At 44.7% G+C, this 19,426-nt stretch overlaps 1 protein-coding gene across 8 annotated transcripts; it reads right to left on the bottom strand.

Annotated features, from left to right (window-relative positions):
- Nucleotides 1–148: 148 nt before the first annotated feature.
- On the bottom strand, nt 149–15,316 carry csnk1a1 (casein kinase 1, alpha 1). Of its 8 annotated transcripts, none has more exons than XM_062476790.1 (12): nt 14,583–15,316; nt 14,082–14,188; nt 12,929–13,055; nt 11,751–11,849; nt 8,886–8,969; nt 8,092–8,231; nt 7,232–7,310; nt 5,990–6,073; nt 5,480–5,586; nt 5,075–5,223; nt 4,291–4,372; nt 149–1,052 (listed from the first exon to the last, which is right to left on the bottom strand). In XM_062476790.1, exons 1-11 carry the CDS (start codon nt 14,703–14,705, stop codon nt 4,311–4,313), a joined length of 1,161 nt encoding a protein of 386 aa, XP_062332774.1. In that variant the 5' UTR covers nt 14,706–15,316; the 3' UTR covers nt 149–1,052; nt 4,291–4,310. The 8 variants fall into 8 exon arrangements, with proteins under 8 accessions (XP_062332774.1, XP_062332776.1, XP_062332775.1 ...); XM_062476792.1 differs by having other exon boundaries at nt 5,111–5,223; XM_062476791.1 differs by having other exon boundaries at nt 5,990–6,064; nt 14,583–15,313.
- Nucleotides 15,317–19,426: the final 4,110 nt, after the last annotated feature.

The following is a 19,426-nucleotide window of genomic DNA, read 5'->3' as shown; positions in this document are numbered from 1 at the left end:
TCAACAGACCTCAATACCATCTCAATAGAGAAATTAAATAAAATTAAGATTATTGATGCATTGATTTTTTGTTTCCCCCCCCCCCCCAAGCAATTTACAGAGGTTTAATTAAGTGTTTAGCCTAAACGATAATGAATATGCTTGTGCGGAGTTTATGGTTTTTATTCATTGTTTGAGACGTCAGAATACCAGGTACAATATAGTTAATGCAGCGCCCTAAGGAGAAATCTAGTAGTCACTAGAATGTTTTTTTCATTTTGACATTAGAAGCTCTTCTAGCACATATCAGCAGGCAGAATCTTTATTACCTTTTTATGAAAAAAACGGAAGGAAAAAAAACCCGAAAAGAATTCAACATTTGCTTAGTATTACCCCAGGATTCATTCATAACAACAAAAGTAGAACAGTTTCACTTTACAACTTTCATTTCGCTTCAAAATGAGCAGGGAGAAATAAACAAGGAGTTGAATCAGGAAGAAGATGGTTGGTTGGTTGAGGAGTCCTGAAGGGAGAGTCTGTGTGGGCCATGCCTGGCTGGGTAGGGTGAGGGGTGGTGAGGAAGGGGAAAATGGAGAGAGGAGGCTGCCAGAGGGGTGAGCGGTTGGGGGCTAGACATCTGGAGGGTAGCAGTGGGCCAGGAACAGCATTGGCATGGTGCACCATCACATCAACAGTGAGCCAACCATTTCTTACAAAAAAAAAAGGTACAAAATAAAAAGGACAAAAATCGTCTTCGGTGGACAGGACAATAGAGAAGGCTACAGATTCCATACCAAGCCTGCTTTCTGTGTGTTGAAGATATAGTATATACATACCAATATATAGATATATGCTGAGCATGGTATCTATATAGAGCCATAACATATATAGTATATGGAACAAAAGTTCTTTATCAGGAGAGAAAGGGTTGCCCACGGCGACCGGCTGACAGGCTCTGGTGGGTGTGTCCTGGATGCCGAGGTGGGCGGGGTTGGTGTTGTGATTGGTTGGGAGGCATATCCTGCTACGACCACACTGCTCTGCTTCACATCATTGGCTTCTTACTCAGAAACCTGCAGAGTAAAAAAGAGATACAGGAGGAAGATGGGAGAGAAAAGGAGGTAGAAAACAGTGAAGTGATGGAGCAAGAGTGAGAAGAGGAGAGGCAAAGAGAAGAGAAAAAAAGAAAAATAGAAGAGGGGTCAAACTACGAGACACACAGCATAATTCTAGCCAGCAGGAATGAGAGCCTATCAGCCAGCCAGGACACAGCCCGACAACTCCAGCCCTGGAATAAAAAGTGCCCTGTCATGGTTCAGCCGTGGTCTGTTCTGCAGTTGAGCTGGTGCTGCAGGGGGAGAAGTGCTGAGAGAGTTGCAAAGAGAAAGATTCTGAGAGATGCAGGAGAGAGACGCTGAGAGAGATGTTGGAGAAATGCAGAAAGAGATGCTGAGAGAGGTGCAGGAGAGAAATGCCAAGAGAGGTGCAGGAGAGAGGTGTTGAGGGAGATGTTAAGAGAGGTGCGGGGAGAGATATGTTGAGAGGTGCAGGAGAGATATGTTGAGAGGTGCAGGAGAGATATGTTGAGAGGTGCAGGAGAGATATGTTGAGAGAGGGAGACTCCATAATAAAAGCCAGCCTGAATGTGCCTGATGGAGAGGATGCATGTATCATTCATGAAGGCACCTCCACTCCCATTGCCCTCAGAGACACACTGTCCTGGACTGCTCAAGCACAACCCGGGGAAACAGGATCCAGTCTTTCCTCTACCCTATTGGAGAGTTGCCCAATGTGACTACCTGGGATAAACAAACAACTGGTACTACCTGTGGAGTCTGCTCATAACAAATATATACACACACACAGTGGTCTGGCAAGTGTGTGTCCCAATCCTTCTGATCCTGACTCGTGAAGGAGACCAGGAAGCTTCCGTGCTGGACTACGTTGAACAGATCTGATCAACACCACCACAGTACCACCGAGGAGGGCACCGCCCAACCAAACAAACACCACGAGAACCCACCAATGACAAAACAGGACACGTCGGAGGCAGATGCCCTACGTGATAGACCGCTCTGGGTAGGTTATCACACTGCTTGGTCCTGGCCACACCCATCTCCCTGGCTAAATGAGGCAGTAGCATGACATCTGATTGAAGGCTTTCAGCCTGGGGCGCTGAAAAAGCACTTAAACCAGTTTTAACCCTTGTGTTATCTTCGGGTCATTCTGACCCATCAGTCGTTGTGACCCACAGTCGTATTGCGACAACTTTACCGCATACAAAAACAAAGTAAAGCAATTTCTTTTAACCGTTGGGCTGTCTCAGACCCCCCACATTGCGACGGTTAAAAGAAAATTATTTTTATTTGTATTTGTATTGGGTAAAATTGGGTAAACACAACGATGGTTCGTTATGAACCTTTGGGTCATGTGACCCGAAGGCAGCACAAGGGTTAAGTGTGCAACATCGACAGAATCTCTATCTTTATTTCTAGCCAATGCAGACTTCAGGAAGACTTTGATAGCTCCAGTCTGTCAGTCTCTGCTGATAGCTAGTCTGTCACTGTCCTAAGAGCTGCTGATGTGTGTCTATGGCAGAGGATGACTAGCTCTCACACAAGCTATTCATAGGACCAGACTGATATAGCCAACAAGCTATTCATAGGACCAGACTGATATAGCCAACACCCTTTAGCAGGCTGGCTTCCCCGCCTCACCCCTATGACATTTACAGTGCAACAGACATTTACACAAGACTGTCATCTCTCTGTTAAATACCTGCGATCTGCAACACAAGCTGCCATCAGATGTAGGCTGTGTACAGAAGGTGTTGGGAGTGCTGGAGGCCTGAGGCTGGGGCTGAGAAGGGGCAGGCCTCTCCAGATACATTCCAGAGCAGTGCGGGCCCTTGGGACGCCAGAGGGGCTGGGAGGAGGCGGACTAGGCAGACTCTGGTAAACAATGTCTTCATTGTTACAACCTGACGGAGAGGCCAAACCAGCCTGGTAGCTAGGAGACCAAAACTGCTGCTGCTTCAGAAGCAGCCTGGCCTAGCTTGGCTAGGACTGAGGGGCTAGACTGGTCTGGCCTAGCTTGGCTAGGACTGAGGGGCTAGACTGGTCTGGTCTAGCTTGGTCTGGGATTGGTTCAACATCTTAGGCTACAGGCTGGTCTGGTAGTGACTCTGGCTCTGATATTGGCTCCATAAAGGCTGGAGTCTAATACTGACTCCATAGAACAGGGTCTGATACTGACTCCATGGTGGTTAGGCGCTTATACTGACAAATTTGCCAGGGCAAAAGGCTGATCCGAACAGATTCCTGGCTGGACCAACCAGCTCTACACTATCGCTGCCTGGCTACAGGAATTAAATCACTGCCTCTGCAACACTTCTAAATAGCTCTTTTAATGTGTTGAAGACAAGGACAGGGGAAATACGCACCAAAAAGCGTGTTGGGTGGGCTACGGTTACGTGCAAGTGAGAACTTCATTATCATTGATCTATTTAAGGCCTTTTCAGGTGTGGGATAAAGAGAAGGTAGGTGGAGAGCAGAAAATATGAATGGCGGTTGCTTGGTAGGACCGATAGAGGACATGAGCTGAATGGCTAGGGCTGGGTTTGGAGGAGAGCTGAATGGCTAACTATGAAGTTTAGGGCTGTAACAGAACTGTGTACACAAAGGATTAGAGCCCAACCACGTCATCAGCAAATCCTATATATAACCTGGCTGTACTAAGCAGCACAGTCATGGAGGGGGCTGGCTGCACAAAAGGGGATTGGAGGGGAGGGGGGGGGAGATGCAAGACTAAGTGAGGGAGAGTGAGGAGAGTTCAAAGGAGTATGAGACTCTCCTGATGCTATGCTCATATCAAACAACAATCAAGACAGAAAGCTATATAGCTATGTAGGAGACCTGAAGCTCACTAGCCACCTGCAGCCAGCAAAGACAGCAGCTTTCATGGGATTGTTGAGTCAGGTGTCAGTTTTATCTCCAGGCGGCTTTCATCTCCAGACGCCCCCCCCCCCCCACACTTCTTACCTACACACTGAAGCAGATCTCTTTAAGACCTCTTCTTCCTCACCATAATGGGCCATAAGGCTGGTCTCCACTCATTCACCCGACCCCAGATTATTATGCCGGCTGTAATCCCTGTGATGCTCCTCAAGATACCAATACTCAGTCATTCACTTCACTGTGTGAAGTGACCCCTGACACGGGTCAGGGGTCATTGGCAGGTTACCCCCACCCCCCAGATTATTATTCTAGCAGGGTTATAATCCCCAGGCCTAATCCTAGTCCTGGTCATCACCTGGCAGACCTGGCCCCGCCTCAGGACAGGATACCAGCGGGCTGGACGCCTCCGCCATCGCCCCTGGCAACCAGAAGACCCTCTGGGATAGGAGGGAGGAGGAGGGGGGGGGGGTTACAGCAGAATGACATCACGGTGAAGAAACCAGACCACAGAGACATGAGATGAGGTATAGTGAGAAGATGGTTAGTTCGACTAGACAGACCCCCTACGCCCCCACCCACAACACCCAACCCCCCCTTCTCTCAACATTTAGCAGATCAACAAAAAGCTGCAAGATCCAGAAACAATGGTTGGTCAAAGGAATCAGGCAAGAGTGGATTGCAGCCCTGGGGCTTGGAGAGGGAGGGGGTTAATAGAGAGAGAAGGGTTCTTAAGAGGGAAATGAGCAGCGACGCTGGTTCAACATCCACAGACGAGCCCATAAAGCCCTTTGTCCCACAAAAGAATACACACATGTTGGGTACAAAGTTAGTAGGCAAATTTCCCAAGGACGTCTTTGCATTAGCAAGACAGACCAATTGAATTGTCCAAATTGTAATTATCCATGTTTTGGGGGGAGGGGAGTGGAGGGGCGGCTTTTCTCACCAACACGTCTAACAGTTTTTTTTTTTTGCACAAATAATAAGGGGAAAAAATGTTCAAATCCATGTTTGTTTTTTAACGGCTGGGGGGTGGTGATGTGGGGAGGGTCGAGGAGGAATGACAAAACAAAAGCAATTGGTGTCTTCATCTTTTGCTTTTTTTTTTTGCTGAAAACGTCGCTTGGCTGTTTGCTACTAACCTTTCATGTTAGTCTTGGGTTTGTCAGTTTGCTTGCCTGTGGGGGTTGGTGCCTGGGGCCCCTGGGCCCCCGAGGAGGCTGCCTGCTGGGCTGCTTTCTGCTTCAGCATCGTCCAGTCAAACGTGTAGTCGTACTGGTGGTTCAGGGTCCTACACGCACACAGCGGACACACAAAGACACAAAAACAGAGCAACGCTCAGTTCAGCCTCCTTCGTTTATTTATCCAGCCACTTCCTTCCCTGGGATAAACCTTTGAATTTCTGCGTGGATGAGATAATGTGTGTGTGTAAGAGGCTGTGTGTGTGTGTGAGAGGGAGTGCGAGACACTGAGAGATTGTGTGTGTGTGTGTGTGTGTGTGTGTGTGTGAGAGACCATGTGTGTGTGTGTGTGTGTGTGAGGAGCACCTGAAGAGGATGCGGAAAAGCTGGCGGAGGTACATGTAGTCTGGAGCCTCCTCGAAGCGCAGGCCACGGCAGTAGTTCAGGTACATTGCAAACTCTGCTGGGAAGCCCTGGAGGAGGGGGGGGAGAGAGGTCACACATAACCATGACACCCGTCACTAAAAGCCAAGCCAGGTCTCTGATTGGCTACTTAGCCTCCCTGGTGTGGGCTGTATATAGCCTGGTGGTCACAGGCCTTCTATAGATAGCCTGCACCTTGAGAGAAGCAGGCTAGGCAGACAGACTGGAGGATCAGGTGGTCTTGACTAAGCCATGACTAAACCCTGGGATCATTTACTCTAGCCCTAGTCCCAATCTAAGGTTAGTTAGTCCTTCTCTGCAGGGCCAGGGGTAGCCTGTCAGTACTGCTTAGCCAGGAAGCTGTGGCACTAAACTCTGCCCATCTAGGCTCCTCACTTCCAGGGGACCGTGAGGGGCTCTGTAGCCAGTGAAGAGGTGGTGTCGCCGCCTCACCTTACATAGGACCTCCACGGGCGTGGACATCTTCTTCTCACTGATCTTCTCGTACTTCTGTTTCTTTGTGGCAGCCTGTGGAACATGTGGACGAGAAATGAAAATGTTGTGCACCGCAGACTTATCACTACGCTGTCAGGCACACAGGGCAAGCGGACAACACAACGCCGGCCGGCCTCACACAGCACACGCTCCATACGGATGTTCTCTGCCCACGCGTGCGGCGCCGTTAAGAGTCATGTTTGGCGATCGAAATCGCATCTCAAGTCACATGCGGATTGAAAGTTTAATTGGATAACTACTGCCGGTCTTGGCGTGGGAGCCCGTGTTCTGTACTGTTATCACGGCTCCAAACCGACGTCAATCCAAACCGGTCCATCAGGTTCCATGCTCTTCTTACAAAGCTAAACATGCGTGTGTTAAGTCACAGGGCACACCTTGCAGGGCTGATCATCATTCCACTACCTGATCCTTCCTCCTGGCTGGTTCTACTGACGAGCTGTGCTCTCTGGCTGGCAGGGTATGTAACAGACGACTAAGGTTTCAACCCTGTCGTAACGGTGAGGTGTGAAGGAGGGCCCGCGATTACATTAAGACGTCTGGCGTTCCCTATATAACCCTGCCAGGCTATAATAAGACCAGCCCTCTCACAAAGATCGGTGGGGGATGAGGAGATGAGACTGCGCTAGGGGATGAAGCAGCATTACGCTGCAGAGCTGCTAGGCTGGGGGTCGCTAGGTGCGCAGCTATCTAACCTTAGGTGGCTAGTTCAAGGGCTCTAACCTTGGGTCGATACATTCACTAGTGACGCCAGTAAGAAGTATCGATTGTGTAACTGAGGGTTGTTCAAATGGGGGTCGTTTCAGTTATGAAAGCCTGTAGTTCGTTTTAGTATGGTTCGTTTAGCAGGCAAGAATACGCACACATTTGTTTAGCTGTTTGCAGTGTGACTTGGTAAATGAAACGCGTGTCACCTTGAACGTTTTTGGTTACATAGTGTCTTCGTTTACCCTTTAGGCTTAACTCAACCCCCACAAGGCCAATTCACACCCTACATGTATGTGTTAGCTGATAACAGGCTCTGTTCACAATCAACTTAATTTCAAAAATTTCATTTAAATGAAGTACCCAAATTATGTCCGTTCTGCAAACGGCTAACAGTGTTCCATACTTTTCGGAGGGGGTGCAAGTTAGGCTCTTAAATGTCTGGACGTGGCGCCCTAGAGTACCTGCCTGGCCTACCTTTAGACCCTGCCAGGGCAGGCTGGTTCTGTTGAAATACATCAGCACGTAGCCTAGCGACTCCATATCATCCCGACGACTGGGGAAAGAGAGGACAGCGGTCAGTACATATGTCATCACAGATCAATAAAGAGAGAGGGGAGGGGGGGTGACAGCATGAGAGAGAGCACACTTCACTGTCAGTCAGTGACTGGATTCTGGGTCAATGAGAAAGACAGCTGCTAGTGACAGTGAACCAATGAGATCAGCTTGTTGCCATGAGGCTCCGCCCCCTTGGGACATTGCTTGCTTCTGCAGGGAGTCAGACTGAGGCCTCAGATGATGCATCCGTCTTTCCCTTCTCTCTCCCCACCTCCCCGAGAGAACTGCAGATCGTCACTGATCTTACAATTGCTGGATTAGGTAACAGGCAAACAGCTGGAAAACATGTCTTCACCTTTCCAGTCGTGTCAGATCTGAGACCGTAGTTTCCAGAAGAGTAAAAAGGGAACTGTGCTTTTGATGGGTATTTTAACAGGGGACTGTTTTATACTCTTTCCTGCCAACCAGTTAATGTCTGAACTCTAATCTCTAGCTGATAAAAAGGTGTTTGTGTGATCAAGATCTGCTTTACAGGCTAGCCCGACAACCTCAGTGTGTTCCAATGTTTCAGTCTCTCCATGTCTTCACTGTTAACACTAAATTCTAGTTTACACCATAACATATTTGCATCCAAGAAAAAATACAACTGTCCAACCTACTAGTGGTGCAGGAATGTACCGGGTATGGTCAGTGGCTGAGCTACTGGGAGAGTGGGTGGGCTGGGGGAGTGAGGTGTAGGCCCAGGTTAGCAGGGCGAGGTGTGGCCCCTGGATGTCTACCTTTGCTCGATGCCCAGATGTGCATTGATGCTGGCGTAGCGAGCGGTGCCAGTCAGGTTCTTGTCTTCTCTGTAGGGGATGTGTTGTCGTGTTCGGTTGTCACGGTACTTCTTGGCTAGACCAAAGTCGATGAGGAACAACTGGGGGGGGGGGGGGGGGGGAAGAGCAGAGGAAGGGGAAAAAAGAAGAGGAGAGGGGGGAGAGAGGGGTGTAGAAAATAGAAAAACAAAAGAACTGACATTTGAGACATTTCCTTTGATTATGGAGGTGTTGACAAAATGCTTTCCGAGGCAAGATCATGGCTACTGTTTTACTTCCTACTCTAGGGGCTGTCATGTGACACTTTGGGCCTGCCCTCCTTGGGGCCTGTGATGTTTCCTACAGAACAATGGTCATGTGACTCAGCAACCAAAAAAGTTTGCTTGGGCAGATAGCCAACTGCAACCAGACGTAGAAAACAAGAAAATCGTGGAAATGAAAAGGTTCCGAAAATATCATCCCAGTCAGTCAAGTCTTTCCAACATCTCCACAAACACACACCACTGCCATCTGAATTAGATTATAATCTCTAGAGATGTTTAGCATGTGTGTCTGGTTTAATGCCAATATAAGAATTGTAGACGAAAATAATGACATACAAAAATAAATAAGTAAAGATTAACAAAAAAAATTGGTAGCGAAACCAACTAAATAAAACCGTCTGTGGAACAGAAACCCCTCCAGTCAGTGTCAGAATCATAGGCAACAGTCAGGGGTGCAGGGGGAGCGGTAGGCGGCTGTATGGGTGTTCAGACCTGGTTTAATCCTGAGAAAGATGGGTCCTGAGCAGAACTAAGCGCCAAGCTTCTTTTCCTCTTCCCCACGGGAGATTCTAAACACTGAACAGACAATAGAGGGTGCACTGCATCAGCACAGGAACGCTGACAACCAACCCCACGAACGTACGCGCGCTAACGCACGGCCAGCGCAGACAGGCAACACCAAGGCTCGGAAAAAGACCAGGAGGAGAGGGTGGGGTGAGGAAGAGGGAGGGGGGAGGAGGAGAAGGGAAGGAGCGCACCCATGGCTGTCCTCCTTCCTTTTGCTAACTGGCTAGCGTTAGCTCAAGTTACTCCTCCTGGGGCTGAAGTTTGGGAGAGAGCCGGGGCTTAAGAGGCCAGCCTGGGCTGCAACAGGGCAAAGAAGGGGGGCGGGGGAGGAGTAGCCCCTGCCAGATACATAGGCCCCGCTGCCTGAATGACTGGCTGAATGACAGTCACACAGACAGAATGTTGGCTGATACTGCCACACCCGCCGTTGCTGTGTTCTGTGAACTCTATTATTGAAACACATTATTTGTAAGCCTATTTTGTGTTTGTTTTTTTACTTAACTTTGCAGTGGGCTTGGTGATGTTGCAACATTTAACGCTAGCTGTGCCTCAGTTTTCTAGGATAGCTTTGCTAGGTTGGGAAAACAGTCCGGGAGTGGAAAAATACCATCACCGTGCTACAGCTGTCTGACTGGCACCACTAGTGTTAAAACGAGGAAGCAGGTAGACGGCTAGCCACTACAAGCCATGCTCTAACATGGCGCCCTGACAACAAGGCGGCGTGAGAAGCTTTCAACACAAACGCAGCCACCCAAAAGCCCACCCTGCACCCCTCCCCCCACCCATTTCAAGGATCTAATGAACCTGGCTAGTATTTCTAATAAAACAATGGCATTCCAAGGGTGGTTTTGTAGTAATTACTGTGTAAAATGTGTTTGTATCATGTAACAATACCATAAACAAGATTGTGGCAGAGAGGCCTATGTGGATTTGGTTTATCAAGGAGGAAATAGTAGAGGATCAATTTAGGGTAAGAGTTTTTCCAAAGCAGTATAGAAAGTGTCTGAGGCTTAAGGTCTTGTAGGTGTGGCCAGATAGTGGTCAGAGCAGATCCTGCTAAGGAGGCAAGTTGTAGAAAGCAACTAAGGACACAGCGATGGGACAAGCAGTTAGTCTGCAGGGATGCCAAGCTGACAGGAAACTGGCGGTGTGTAGGTGGATGGGAAGGGATGTCTAAATCCAGAATTTAACCACGAACAATGTTGGCTGAATGCGTTTGGTCTGAATGGAGTGTGGGTCTAGATTAGAAGATAGGGTCAGAAACATTTGCGTTCTACTGGTATGGGATTTGAGGCAGCTAGGCTTCCGGAACCGTTGAGAGAAAAGGCAGGAAGTGATGTGCGCAGCAAAGCAGAAGAGACAGTAGACCTGGACAACAGGACAGCGTGGGGTTGGATAACGCTAATGCTCACATTAATGCTAACGTTAGGCCAGGTGATGATGCAAACGCTAACTAGCCGCTAGGCTAGATGCTTAAGCCAACAGCTATGCTCGGCTTCCATCCAGGGGGTAGAGTTGCCACCTTGGCCTGCCCAGGACCTCTCAGGTGTGGGTGCGAGTCAGAGCTGGACGTCCTACAGGTGGGGTGTGCAGCCACTCTCGACGGAGGCGGTGGAGTTTAGTATAAAACAAAGGGACAATTTCATGTGTATGTCAAAAGAAAGAAGCTGGAGAGGCTGGCATTCACACAGACACACAATGGTAAACACTGATTCCAGAGAGCACTGCCAAAAATGGGAACACAGGCTTCAGTCGAGGCTAATTTACCCAGACAGGTGTTGCTTGGTTCTGGTTGGACTGGTCTGATCAGCTGATGAATCAATCAGCTATGGAATGGAACACTAACGACCGCCAGTTACTATGGCCTGATCAGGTTCAATACACGGTTCATGCTTTAACTTTGCCAAATGTTGCCTGTCTGCAAGGGCTCAGGATAGTCAATTTTAAAACAAAAGTACAAAATCAGGCAACTTGATATACAGTTTAAATATGTAAAGTAAAAAATCACCAAAGTTAAAAACGTCTTAAGGATGGGTTTTTTTTTTTCTGTGAGGGGGGGGGGAAAGAATAATTGGAGTTACACAACATGCAGAAGCCTGTGGTAATTCAGAGCATGGCTGTCAGACCCAGAAATGCAGTAGAACTACAATAGAACCATGCGTAAGACTGTTACTGTTCAGTAACTACCGTGTTCAATTTGATCTCTATAGGTGCCACTGCCTTACAACCGCCATGTTGTTGAGGAAAGCACTCTGGTTGCGAGGGAGGGCGGGCTTACACGATAAATTATATTCCCTCAGATACATTCAATGTCCACTCAGAGGAAATGCGGTTTGTTAATAATGAATAACTGCAGTATTAGAACTGGGGGTGGGGAGGTGACAGTCCTTGATATGTTTTATTATTACTTACTTGTCCATGATCATGAGAATGTAAACAAATTACCAAACTAATAACTAACCAAAACAGGGATAGTTCACTCAAATTGTTGAGGGGTAGTCCACTTACAACTCAATCGATATCTTTAAAATGAATGGTGCCTTACAGCCGCTAAACAAATATAAACACACTGTTAAATAGCAGACAAGCAACTCTGCCATGTCACTTGAATAGTCTGAGGGATTCCACTAAACTCATTTCAAACAAAACGGTTCCACCATTTAATTCATTTGAAGTGAATTATCCCTTTACGAACCAAACCAGTACATTTGTTATGAACAAAACCTATTTCATTGGAAGCAGCAGCAGGTTAAAGTGAGCAGGTTCAGGGCTTGAGAAGCTGAGGCTTACCTTGTTACAGTGACGCCCAATGCCCATCAAGAAGTTGTCTGGCTTGATATCTCTGTGGATGAAGTTCTTTGTGTGCACATACTCGATTCTGCTAATCATCTGTTGAGGGAAAAAACTCTCCTTGTCAGATTAAGCCTGTGAGGGGGCCACATGCCATGTGTGGTCTTTTGTGGAAAGTTTTTTTTTTTTTTAAACCCTCAAACTGCTCACAACCCTTTCGAAGAATATGTTCATCCCAACACACTTTAAATTCAGTGAACATCGCAAATCATTTGGTACACATTTGCAATAGCAAACCACATGTGTAACCAACTGTGTGCTTCAGAACAGTCAAAGGGATGAAATAAAGGAAGGTCCACATGCAAGTAGTGGTTCTTTTCCACTGCATTGTACCGACTTGACTACACTCATCCTGGGGCATCCTGCACACACCCGCCATTTTAAAATAGCCAAGCTACTATTATTGCGGCAGCTGTCTATAAAAGCGGGTGCTACTTTTTCCTTTTTCATTCACTGGACTACTTGATTGAATGGCAGGCCGCAGAACCACGCCTTAAGGAGGCGCAGACATTCCCTGTCTGACTGCAGACTAAAGGATACAGTAAGTGCTGTGTGTCATGTTGAAGACGACGATCCAAGCACCTGGGACCAGAATGAGTGGCGTCTAGATGGTACCGTGCAGTGGAGTAGCAACAATTCACCATAAAAACTTTGAGTTTGTCTCTCAAAAGTTTCCTCTCGCATGTCAGTTTGAAAAAATTGGCTGAGCACCAACATTCAACTGTAGAGTAGTTATGTTTTAAACTGACTGTTACTTTGGAAACTAGAGGTTGAGCAAGAGATTAAAGTCCGGACTCCTATACCTGGTATATTTAACAGTAAGGTAATAGGGTGTGCTTTCAAGACCATACAAGATTAAAGCTGTTAGCAGTCAAGTCCTGACAAGAAAAAAATAGCTTTATTTGACTAGGGTTAACTCCCTGGTATTTTACATGTTAAGTATACCCTGAAGCCAATTAAGTTTGAAAGTGAACTGGATCAGGGGTCAGCTGACATATCAGGAGTTGTCATGACAAATGGCCTCTGACATTAACAAACAACCAATGTGCCTTATTTGACTTAATCTGCGTATTACATTTTTCACTATTTGAAACTGTCTTGACAATGGGTGTGCATACCTGGTCGGCCAGCATTAGGACAGTCTTCATAGTGAACCTGCGGGAGCAGAAGTTGAACAGGTCCTCCAGACTGGGCCCCAGTAGGTCCATCACTAGGACATTGTAGTCCTTCTCTTGGCCATACCACCTATGCATACATAAAAACATGTAAATAGTACACACACTTCCAAGGTCTGTTCACATTTTAAATTCACACCATGTGGCCCCTGCACTAGCTAAACAATCCACTATCCGACAAAGACTAATTTAATTCCAATTTGGTGACCATCTGAGAAAACATATATAATAATCACTAGGCCAAAAATGGACATTTGTCCAAATAATAAAACATTTAATTAGGTATTTTTCAAGAGAACAGCTTCGGCAGTAGGCCCAAGTCTGTGTTTCAAATGAAGGATTTTCTTCACAAAGCGTGCTGTAACCAAAAACATGCCTTCCTTCTTAGATAATTAGATGCTTTTGCCATAAGAGCAAAGGTCAGTATAACTCAATCAGAGGCAGTGAAGCATGAGGGGTGGCGGCCTCATGTATCATTAACACGATGCTGTCCTTTTCCAGCAGCCAGAACCTGCCTGACAATGTTCAAAACGAAGGACTAACCAAGCTGTTCAGTCACTAAATAAAATTGAATGCATCAAAAAAAAGTAATCGTTTCTGGCTCAAAGTCTGTGGCACTGTAGCGCTGAAGTCACCTTGATAGACAAAACCACTAGGCCCTAAGAGTTGTTTTCCCCAATGCTGAGCCGCCATTTTCTAACAGAAGGAAGACATGTTGGAACAAACACAACAAAAGACAAGCGGCCATTTCCAACCACCGCCGTTAGCTAGCTACTTTCATAAATGTGTAATCAATCCTACACACCCAGTTCACATTTTCGAAGTTAAAACGTCGACATAAATAGGATTACACGTCTAAATGATGTTACATGGATATATTAGAGGATTCCAAAAATCCTACAATTAAAACACCGAGAATAGAACAGCAATGAGATTATGGCTAATACCAGCTAGCCTGACAAGCTCGTGTAAACTAAAAAAAAAAAAAAAAAGATATTGTAGGCCCCCTAATAATACACGTTTTAATGTCACAGTGCAGGCATCACATTACAAAAGGATACTGAATGGAATCTTAACTTTAAATGTATGTTCTTACCTTATGTGTGGGATTCCAACTCCTCCTTGTAAAATTTTATACAGTTTGCTTTCATATAACAACTGTGGGTGCCTGGCTTTCTGTGATTCCAATTTGACTGCTACCTCCTGTTAAAAAAGGAAAGAAATTGATTAGTCTCATAACTCATGTCGAGCTCACTGACTAAGCAAATAACACTGCACCAGTTCCATAACTGCAAGTAGTCAGTGCAGCTCACCAGTGTTAATAGCCCTGGCTGTACTGAACAAATTAAACGTAATTTTTTAAGGATTGTAAAGTTGTATGTTCAAACAGCCAACGAGATGGCTGGCTAAATAGCATGAAACTCAATACCATACTAGCCAGGTAACAACAAAAAAATGCCTACAGGATGAACAAAACGGAGGTCTTGGCGAGTCAGGCCGATGTTGGCCAGTTGATCTGGCGAACTTATTTATTTTAACTAGCTAACCAAATTCAGCACTATTTGTCGCTACATTCGATGAACGATGTGAAGTTTACCTCTCCATTTGTGATGTTTATTGCCAGATAGATGTCTCCGAATGATCCGGATCCAATTTTTCTGACAAGCTTGTATTTTCCACCGACAATAAATTCGGCTTTCGAGCCGCTGCTGCTGGCCATATCCACACACTCACGAGCACCACCCGATCAGGTTAAACAGGATTCAGTGGGACTACTCCGTCGGTTCCCCTTCTCTCGCAGCTCGTTATCAGAACATAGAGTCCTGATTAGCCGTGGGCGATCACTTGAAACAATGTAGATAATGGGTCTAGAATGCAATTTTGCTGTTCGGCAGCTGTCGATATCTTCGCTAGCTTGTAAACATATATTCGTGGAAATAACTTATCCACGAAAGATATGAAAACAGTACTTCTGAGCAGAAATCCAAATGTGACCGGATTACGTTGACAATCATCCAGTGGCCTCGAGTAACTGGCTAGCTAGGCTGCTGCTAGCTAGCGTCGAGGTACGAAAAATGACACCAGTCACTCGAAGCCCCACTCGATAATCTCTTCGAACCACCTCCACGAGAGGGGCGATATGAATCTTTAATAGCAAATTTCCGACGATGGATTCAATATCGATACAATTCTCCAATTCCAAGAGAATATTTTACCGAATTGAAGGGTCGCAGCTTTCCTTCAAAGCGCAACCCACTCACTCCGCCATCTTCTTGTCACTAGTTAGCTTCTCCTCAGCCTGTCTCTGTGCCTTCGAGCTCGCGCTCAGTTTTCCCAGAACGAGCTCATGCGGGCACGAGCGGGCCGTAACTGCAGGCCAGAGGAAGGGCTGTGACGTGACAAGGTTTCATTTGCGGAAGCTCTATTTCTTTCACTTTAATCGGATTTTAAATGAAATAGAAAGCTTTTCCCAAAATGTTTTCATAACATTATTGATCACCCATTGATAAAAAAGTGGAATAGAAAACAATTCATATGAACAGATAAAAGCACACACAACATGGGCTAGAACAAAAGGTTTGTAAGGTTTGTGTTGGCTACCCAATCTACCATTCAGTCTATGTTCTGTACACATATGGATTCATATTATTTATTTAGATCAGTTTGTGTGTACAAACTAGTCATTGCGACATAGGTGACAGGTGCCAGGCTGTAGTGTTGACCAAGGCTTGTTCTCCAGTCCTCTCTTCACCACATGTGGCTCACTGGTGCCATCTGTTGCTAACAGTACTCATTCACAGGTCTGCGTAGGCAATTCATATAGCTTCTTTGCTATTAAAGCAAACTTATATAAACTGACTTAACGTAAATGACTAAACGTAAACTGAAACTCAAATAAGTGTTGCTCTCTGAAAGACAGTATAGTTGACTGCAACAAGACTACAGCTCATTCAAAATTCTGCAGCCAGATTATTTACCAAAACTAAAAGGAGAACACATTAGTCCTGTCCTAGCTACTTTACACTGGCTCCCTGTTACCTTCAGAATTGACTTTAAGGTCCTTTTCCTCACATACAAAGCTCTACACGGACAAGGACCTAGCTACATTGCTAACTATCTTATAAACTACACACCAGCTAGAACACTGCGATCATCAAATGCAGGCCTATTAGAGGTCACCAGAAGCAGTCACAAGAAGATTGGTGATGCGGCCTTTGTCAATTACGCCCCAAAACTATGGAACAAATTACCCATAAATATTAGGGAAGCAAACACGCTAGACATTTTTAAAAGACAGCTTAAAACTTACCTTTTTACCAAAGCATTTAACTAATTTTTATCTCAGAAGGGTTTTTACTACTTTTATTAGTTATATATTGTTTGCTATTTTAATTATTACTTTTATCACTTGAATTCATATAGGCAATTCATATAGCTTCTTTGCTATTAAAGCAAACTTATATAAACTGAATTAACGTAAATGACTAAACGTAAACTGAAACTCAAATAAGTGTTGCTCTCTGAAAGACAGTATAGTTGACTGCATAAGACTACAGCTCATTCAAAATTCTGCAGCCAGATTATTAACCAAAACTAAAAGGAGAGAACACATTAGTTCTGTCCTAGCTACTTTACACTGGCTCCCTGTTACCTTCAGAATTGACTTTAAGGTCCTTTTCCTCACATACAAAGCTCTACACGGACAAGGACCTAGCTACATTGCTAACTCTCTTATAAACTACACACCAGCTAGAACACTGCGATCATCAAATGCAGGCCTATTAGAGGTCACCAGAAGCAGTCACAAGAAGATTGGTGATGCGGCCTTTGTCAATTACGCCCCAAAACTATGGAACAAATTACCCATAAATATTAGGGAAGCAAACACACTAGACATTTTTAAAAGACAGCTTAAAACTTACCTTTTTACCAAAGCATTTAACTAATTTTATCTCAGAAGGGTTTTACTACTTTTATTAGTTATATTATTGTTTGCTATTTTAATTATTACTTTTATCACTTGTATTATTGTTTTTATTGATTCTATGTAAAGCACCTTGAGCTGCAATTCTTGTATGAAATGTGCTATATAAATAAAGTCTTATTATTATTATAACATAATTTCTAATGTGTGTGTTGTCCTCTTGTGTACTGAATAGGAGAGATAAACAAAAGGGCTGTGTTTTCTTGAAGACATGTAGCCGATGACAGACATTCTCTTAATAGATGGCATCCTTAGAGAAGCTACAGTTCAACTTTATACGTACATTTTTAGTCTTGTTAAGATTCCGCTTCAACTTTCAGCCACTCATTAGAGCTCCAGTCAGCAGCGTGGATCTCACCATGAACATAATGGTCTCCTCGTTTGGTACAGACAACATGGAGAGAACATTGTTTGAACATTTGAAAACTGGCAATAACTTTGCCTTGTCGAGTTTGGAGTTTTGATTGCTCCAGATTCTACATTTAAAATGGCCATATAAATAAAGGAAGACAACATAACAAGTTAGACCTTTTAAGTCCTTCAGGAAGTATTCCCGCAGAGTAGAAAACAACCTAATAATTAAATAAAAACTGGGCAACAAGTGGGTGTGCTGAGAAAAAAAGTGTTCTTATCTGGTGTTGACTTTCACGATATGTTCTATTCAATAGGCATTAGTGTACATAAGGGACCTATTCCTTACGTAATGTCAAGAGACCATTGAAACCTTTCCACCAATAATAAATGGCATGGCAGGGGTAGTGTTAGCACATAAGGTGATAAGAATGTTTAGTCCCCACCAATCATACAAAGCCTACGCCTTTTGTTCCATTTCATCACATTCCATAATGCTAAATGAGACATCAAGGAAGTACCTTACTGTAACTAATGAAAAACCAGTTCTGCCACATTCATATCAACAATCATTGTATACAGGGCCTGACATTAAACTTTTTGCTCACCAGCCACTGTGTCTAGTGGTTTTCCAAAGTTACTAGCCACTCAGAAATTTCACTTCCCACAATTTTGTTGTTGGGAAATTAAGTTTTATTTGCTTAAAGTTGACTACGGTTTGCTACAATTTACTTGAAGACTTAGATTTACAATCCTTTCAAATGTAAATGACCATTCTAAACACTCAAAATCAAGACAACATAAAATGTATGTGTCGCCAAATCTTCAGCTCTTATAGACAAGTTTATGAGCCGTTTCCGCTCTACTTCCTAAACTCCTCCCTTCGATGCAATTCACTTCCGTTCTGGCGGGCTGGGTTTGTTTTGCTAGCTAGCTCCGTTGTGCCGACAAAGCACTGATATCGCAGTGACAAAGAGGATATACAATTTACAACATGAAGAAAAGTGGTTCGGGAACGACGTGTGCGGTAGTTGGTTGCAAACACTCGAGAAAGCACCTGAACGAGTGGTTAGATAGAGTGCTACGACCACCAGTTTTAAAACCTAGAATCGCCTCTAGCCTGTTACAGTTATACTACAGTAGTATGCTTATTGTTTGTAGGCTATTCACATTTTGTTGGTGTTCCTTTGTCCTATTGTTGCAGTGGATTTAATAATTATACATTGATATGTGGATATAATAATTCAAACCTTTCAAAGTGCCAATACACACATCTGTAAAAGCCCCGGCATGAGGTGTGTAGCCAACCGGTGCTTGTTTAAAGCAGTCATAACCGGGTTCATAGGAAGAATAGATAGATAAGTAGGCACTTCAGGCAGTGACTGAAGAAGACAAGCCACTTAAATAAGGATAACAGTGTACTGCCTGTCTTGTCCTTCTGAAGTTGTTAAATTGAATAGGCTGAACATCAACATGTAACATCAATAGCCTAGAAATTCCAAACGAATTAGCTTTCAATGTTATGTATACCTAGGCTACTTGGACCGTGTCCTGGCAATAAATAAAGAACATTATGCTACATGTTTTGCCAGGATAACTGGCAAGACTATTGAATGTTCATGATGTTCCTGTGTGTTTATTCCTTTGACTGGGTACAACAACGCGATCAGTCAACCGACTATAAATGTTTTTAATGTCGGGCTACGAATTTATAGAACAACTTCTGTCTGATACGTGTGGCATCCTTTAGCCAAATAATTAGCCTACATTTTGCTGAGAGATTGAAGAGCTAGACAACAAATGTTCTAATGAATCACCGACTAAAGTCATCTTCTGACATTGCCTTTGCTCCATGTTAAAAGCTACAAAATGATAGACTGGCAAAAGCTTTATAACTATAAATCTACTCTAAAATGTACTTAAAAGTATGGAGACGACGTTGGCAACTTATCCAGTAGTAAATGTCAAACGACAAGTATGTCAAAGTAGTAGAACCGTGATCCCAAGCTAGCATCAACATCGCTGTGTTTACACCGGCAGACGCTTTGCAAACCACTTCCGGTGGAAATGAAATGCATTTGTGTAGAGTTATGGCGGCCCCCTGG

This window comes from Osmerus eperlanus, chromosome 13, assembly GCF_963692335.1.
Source record: "Osmerus eperlanus chromosome 13, fOsmEpe2.1, whole genome shotgun sequence".
Classification (NCBI taxonomy): Eukaryota; Metazoa; Chordata; class Actinopteri; order Osmeriformes; family Osmeridae; genus Osmerus; species Osmerus eperlanus.
Note: the sequence above shows the minus strand (reverse complement) of the source record. Positions and strands in the feature narration are given on the sequence as shown.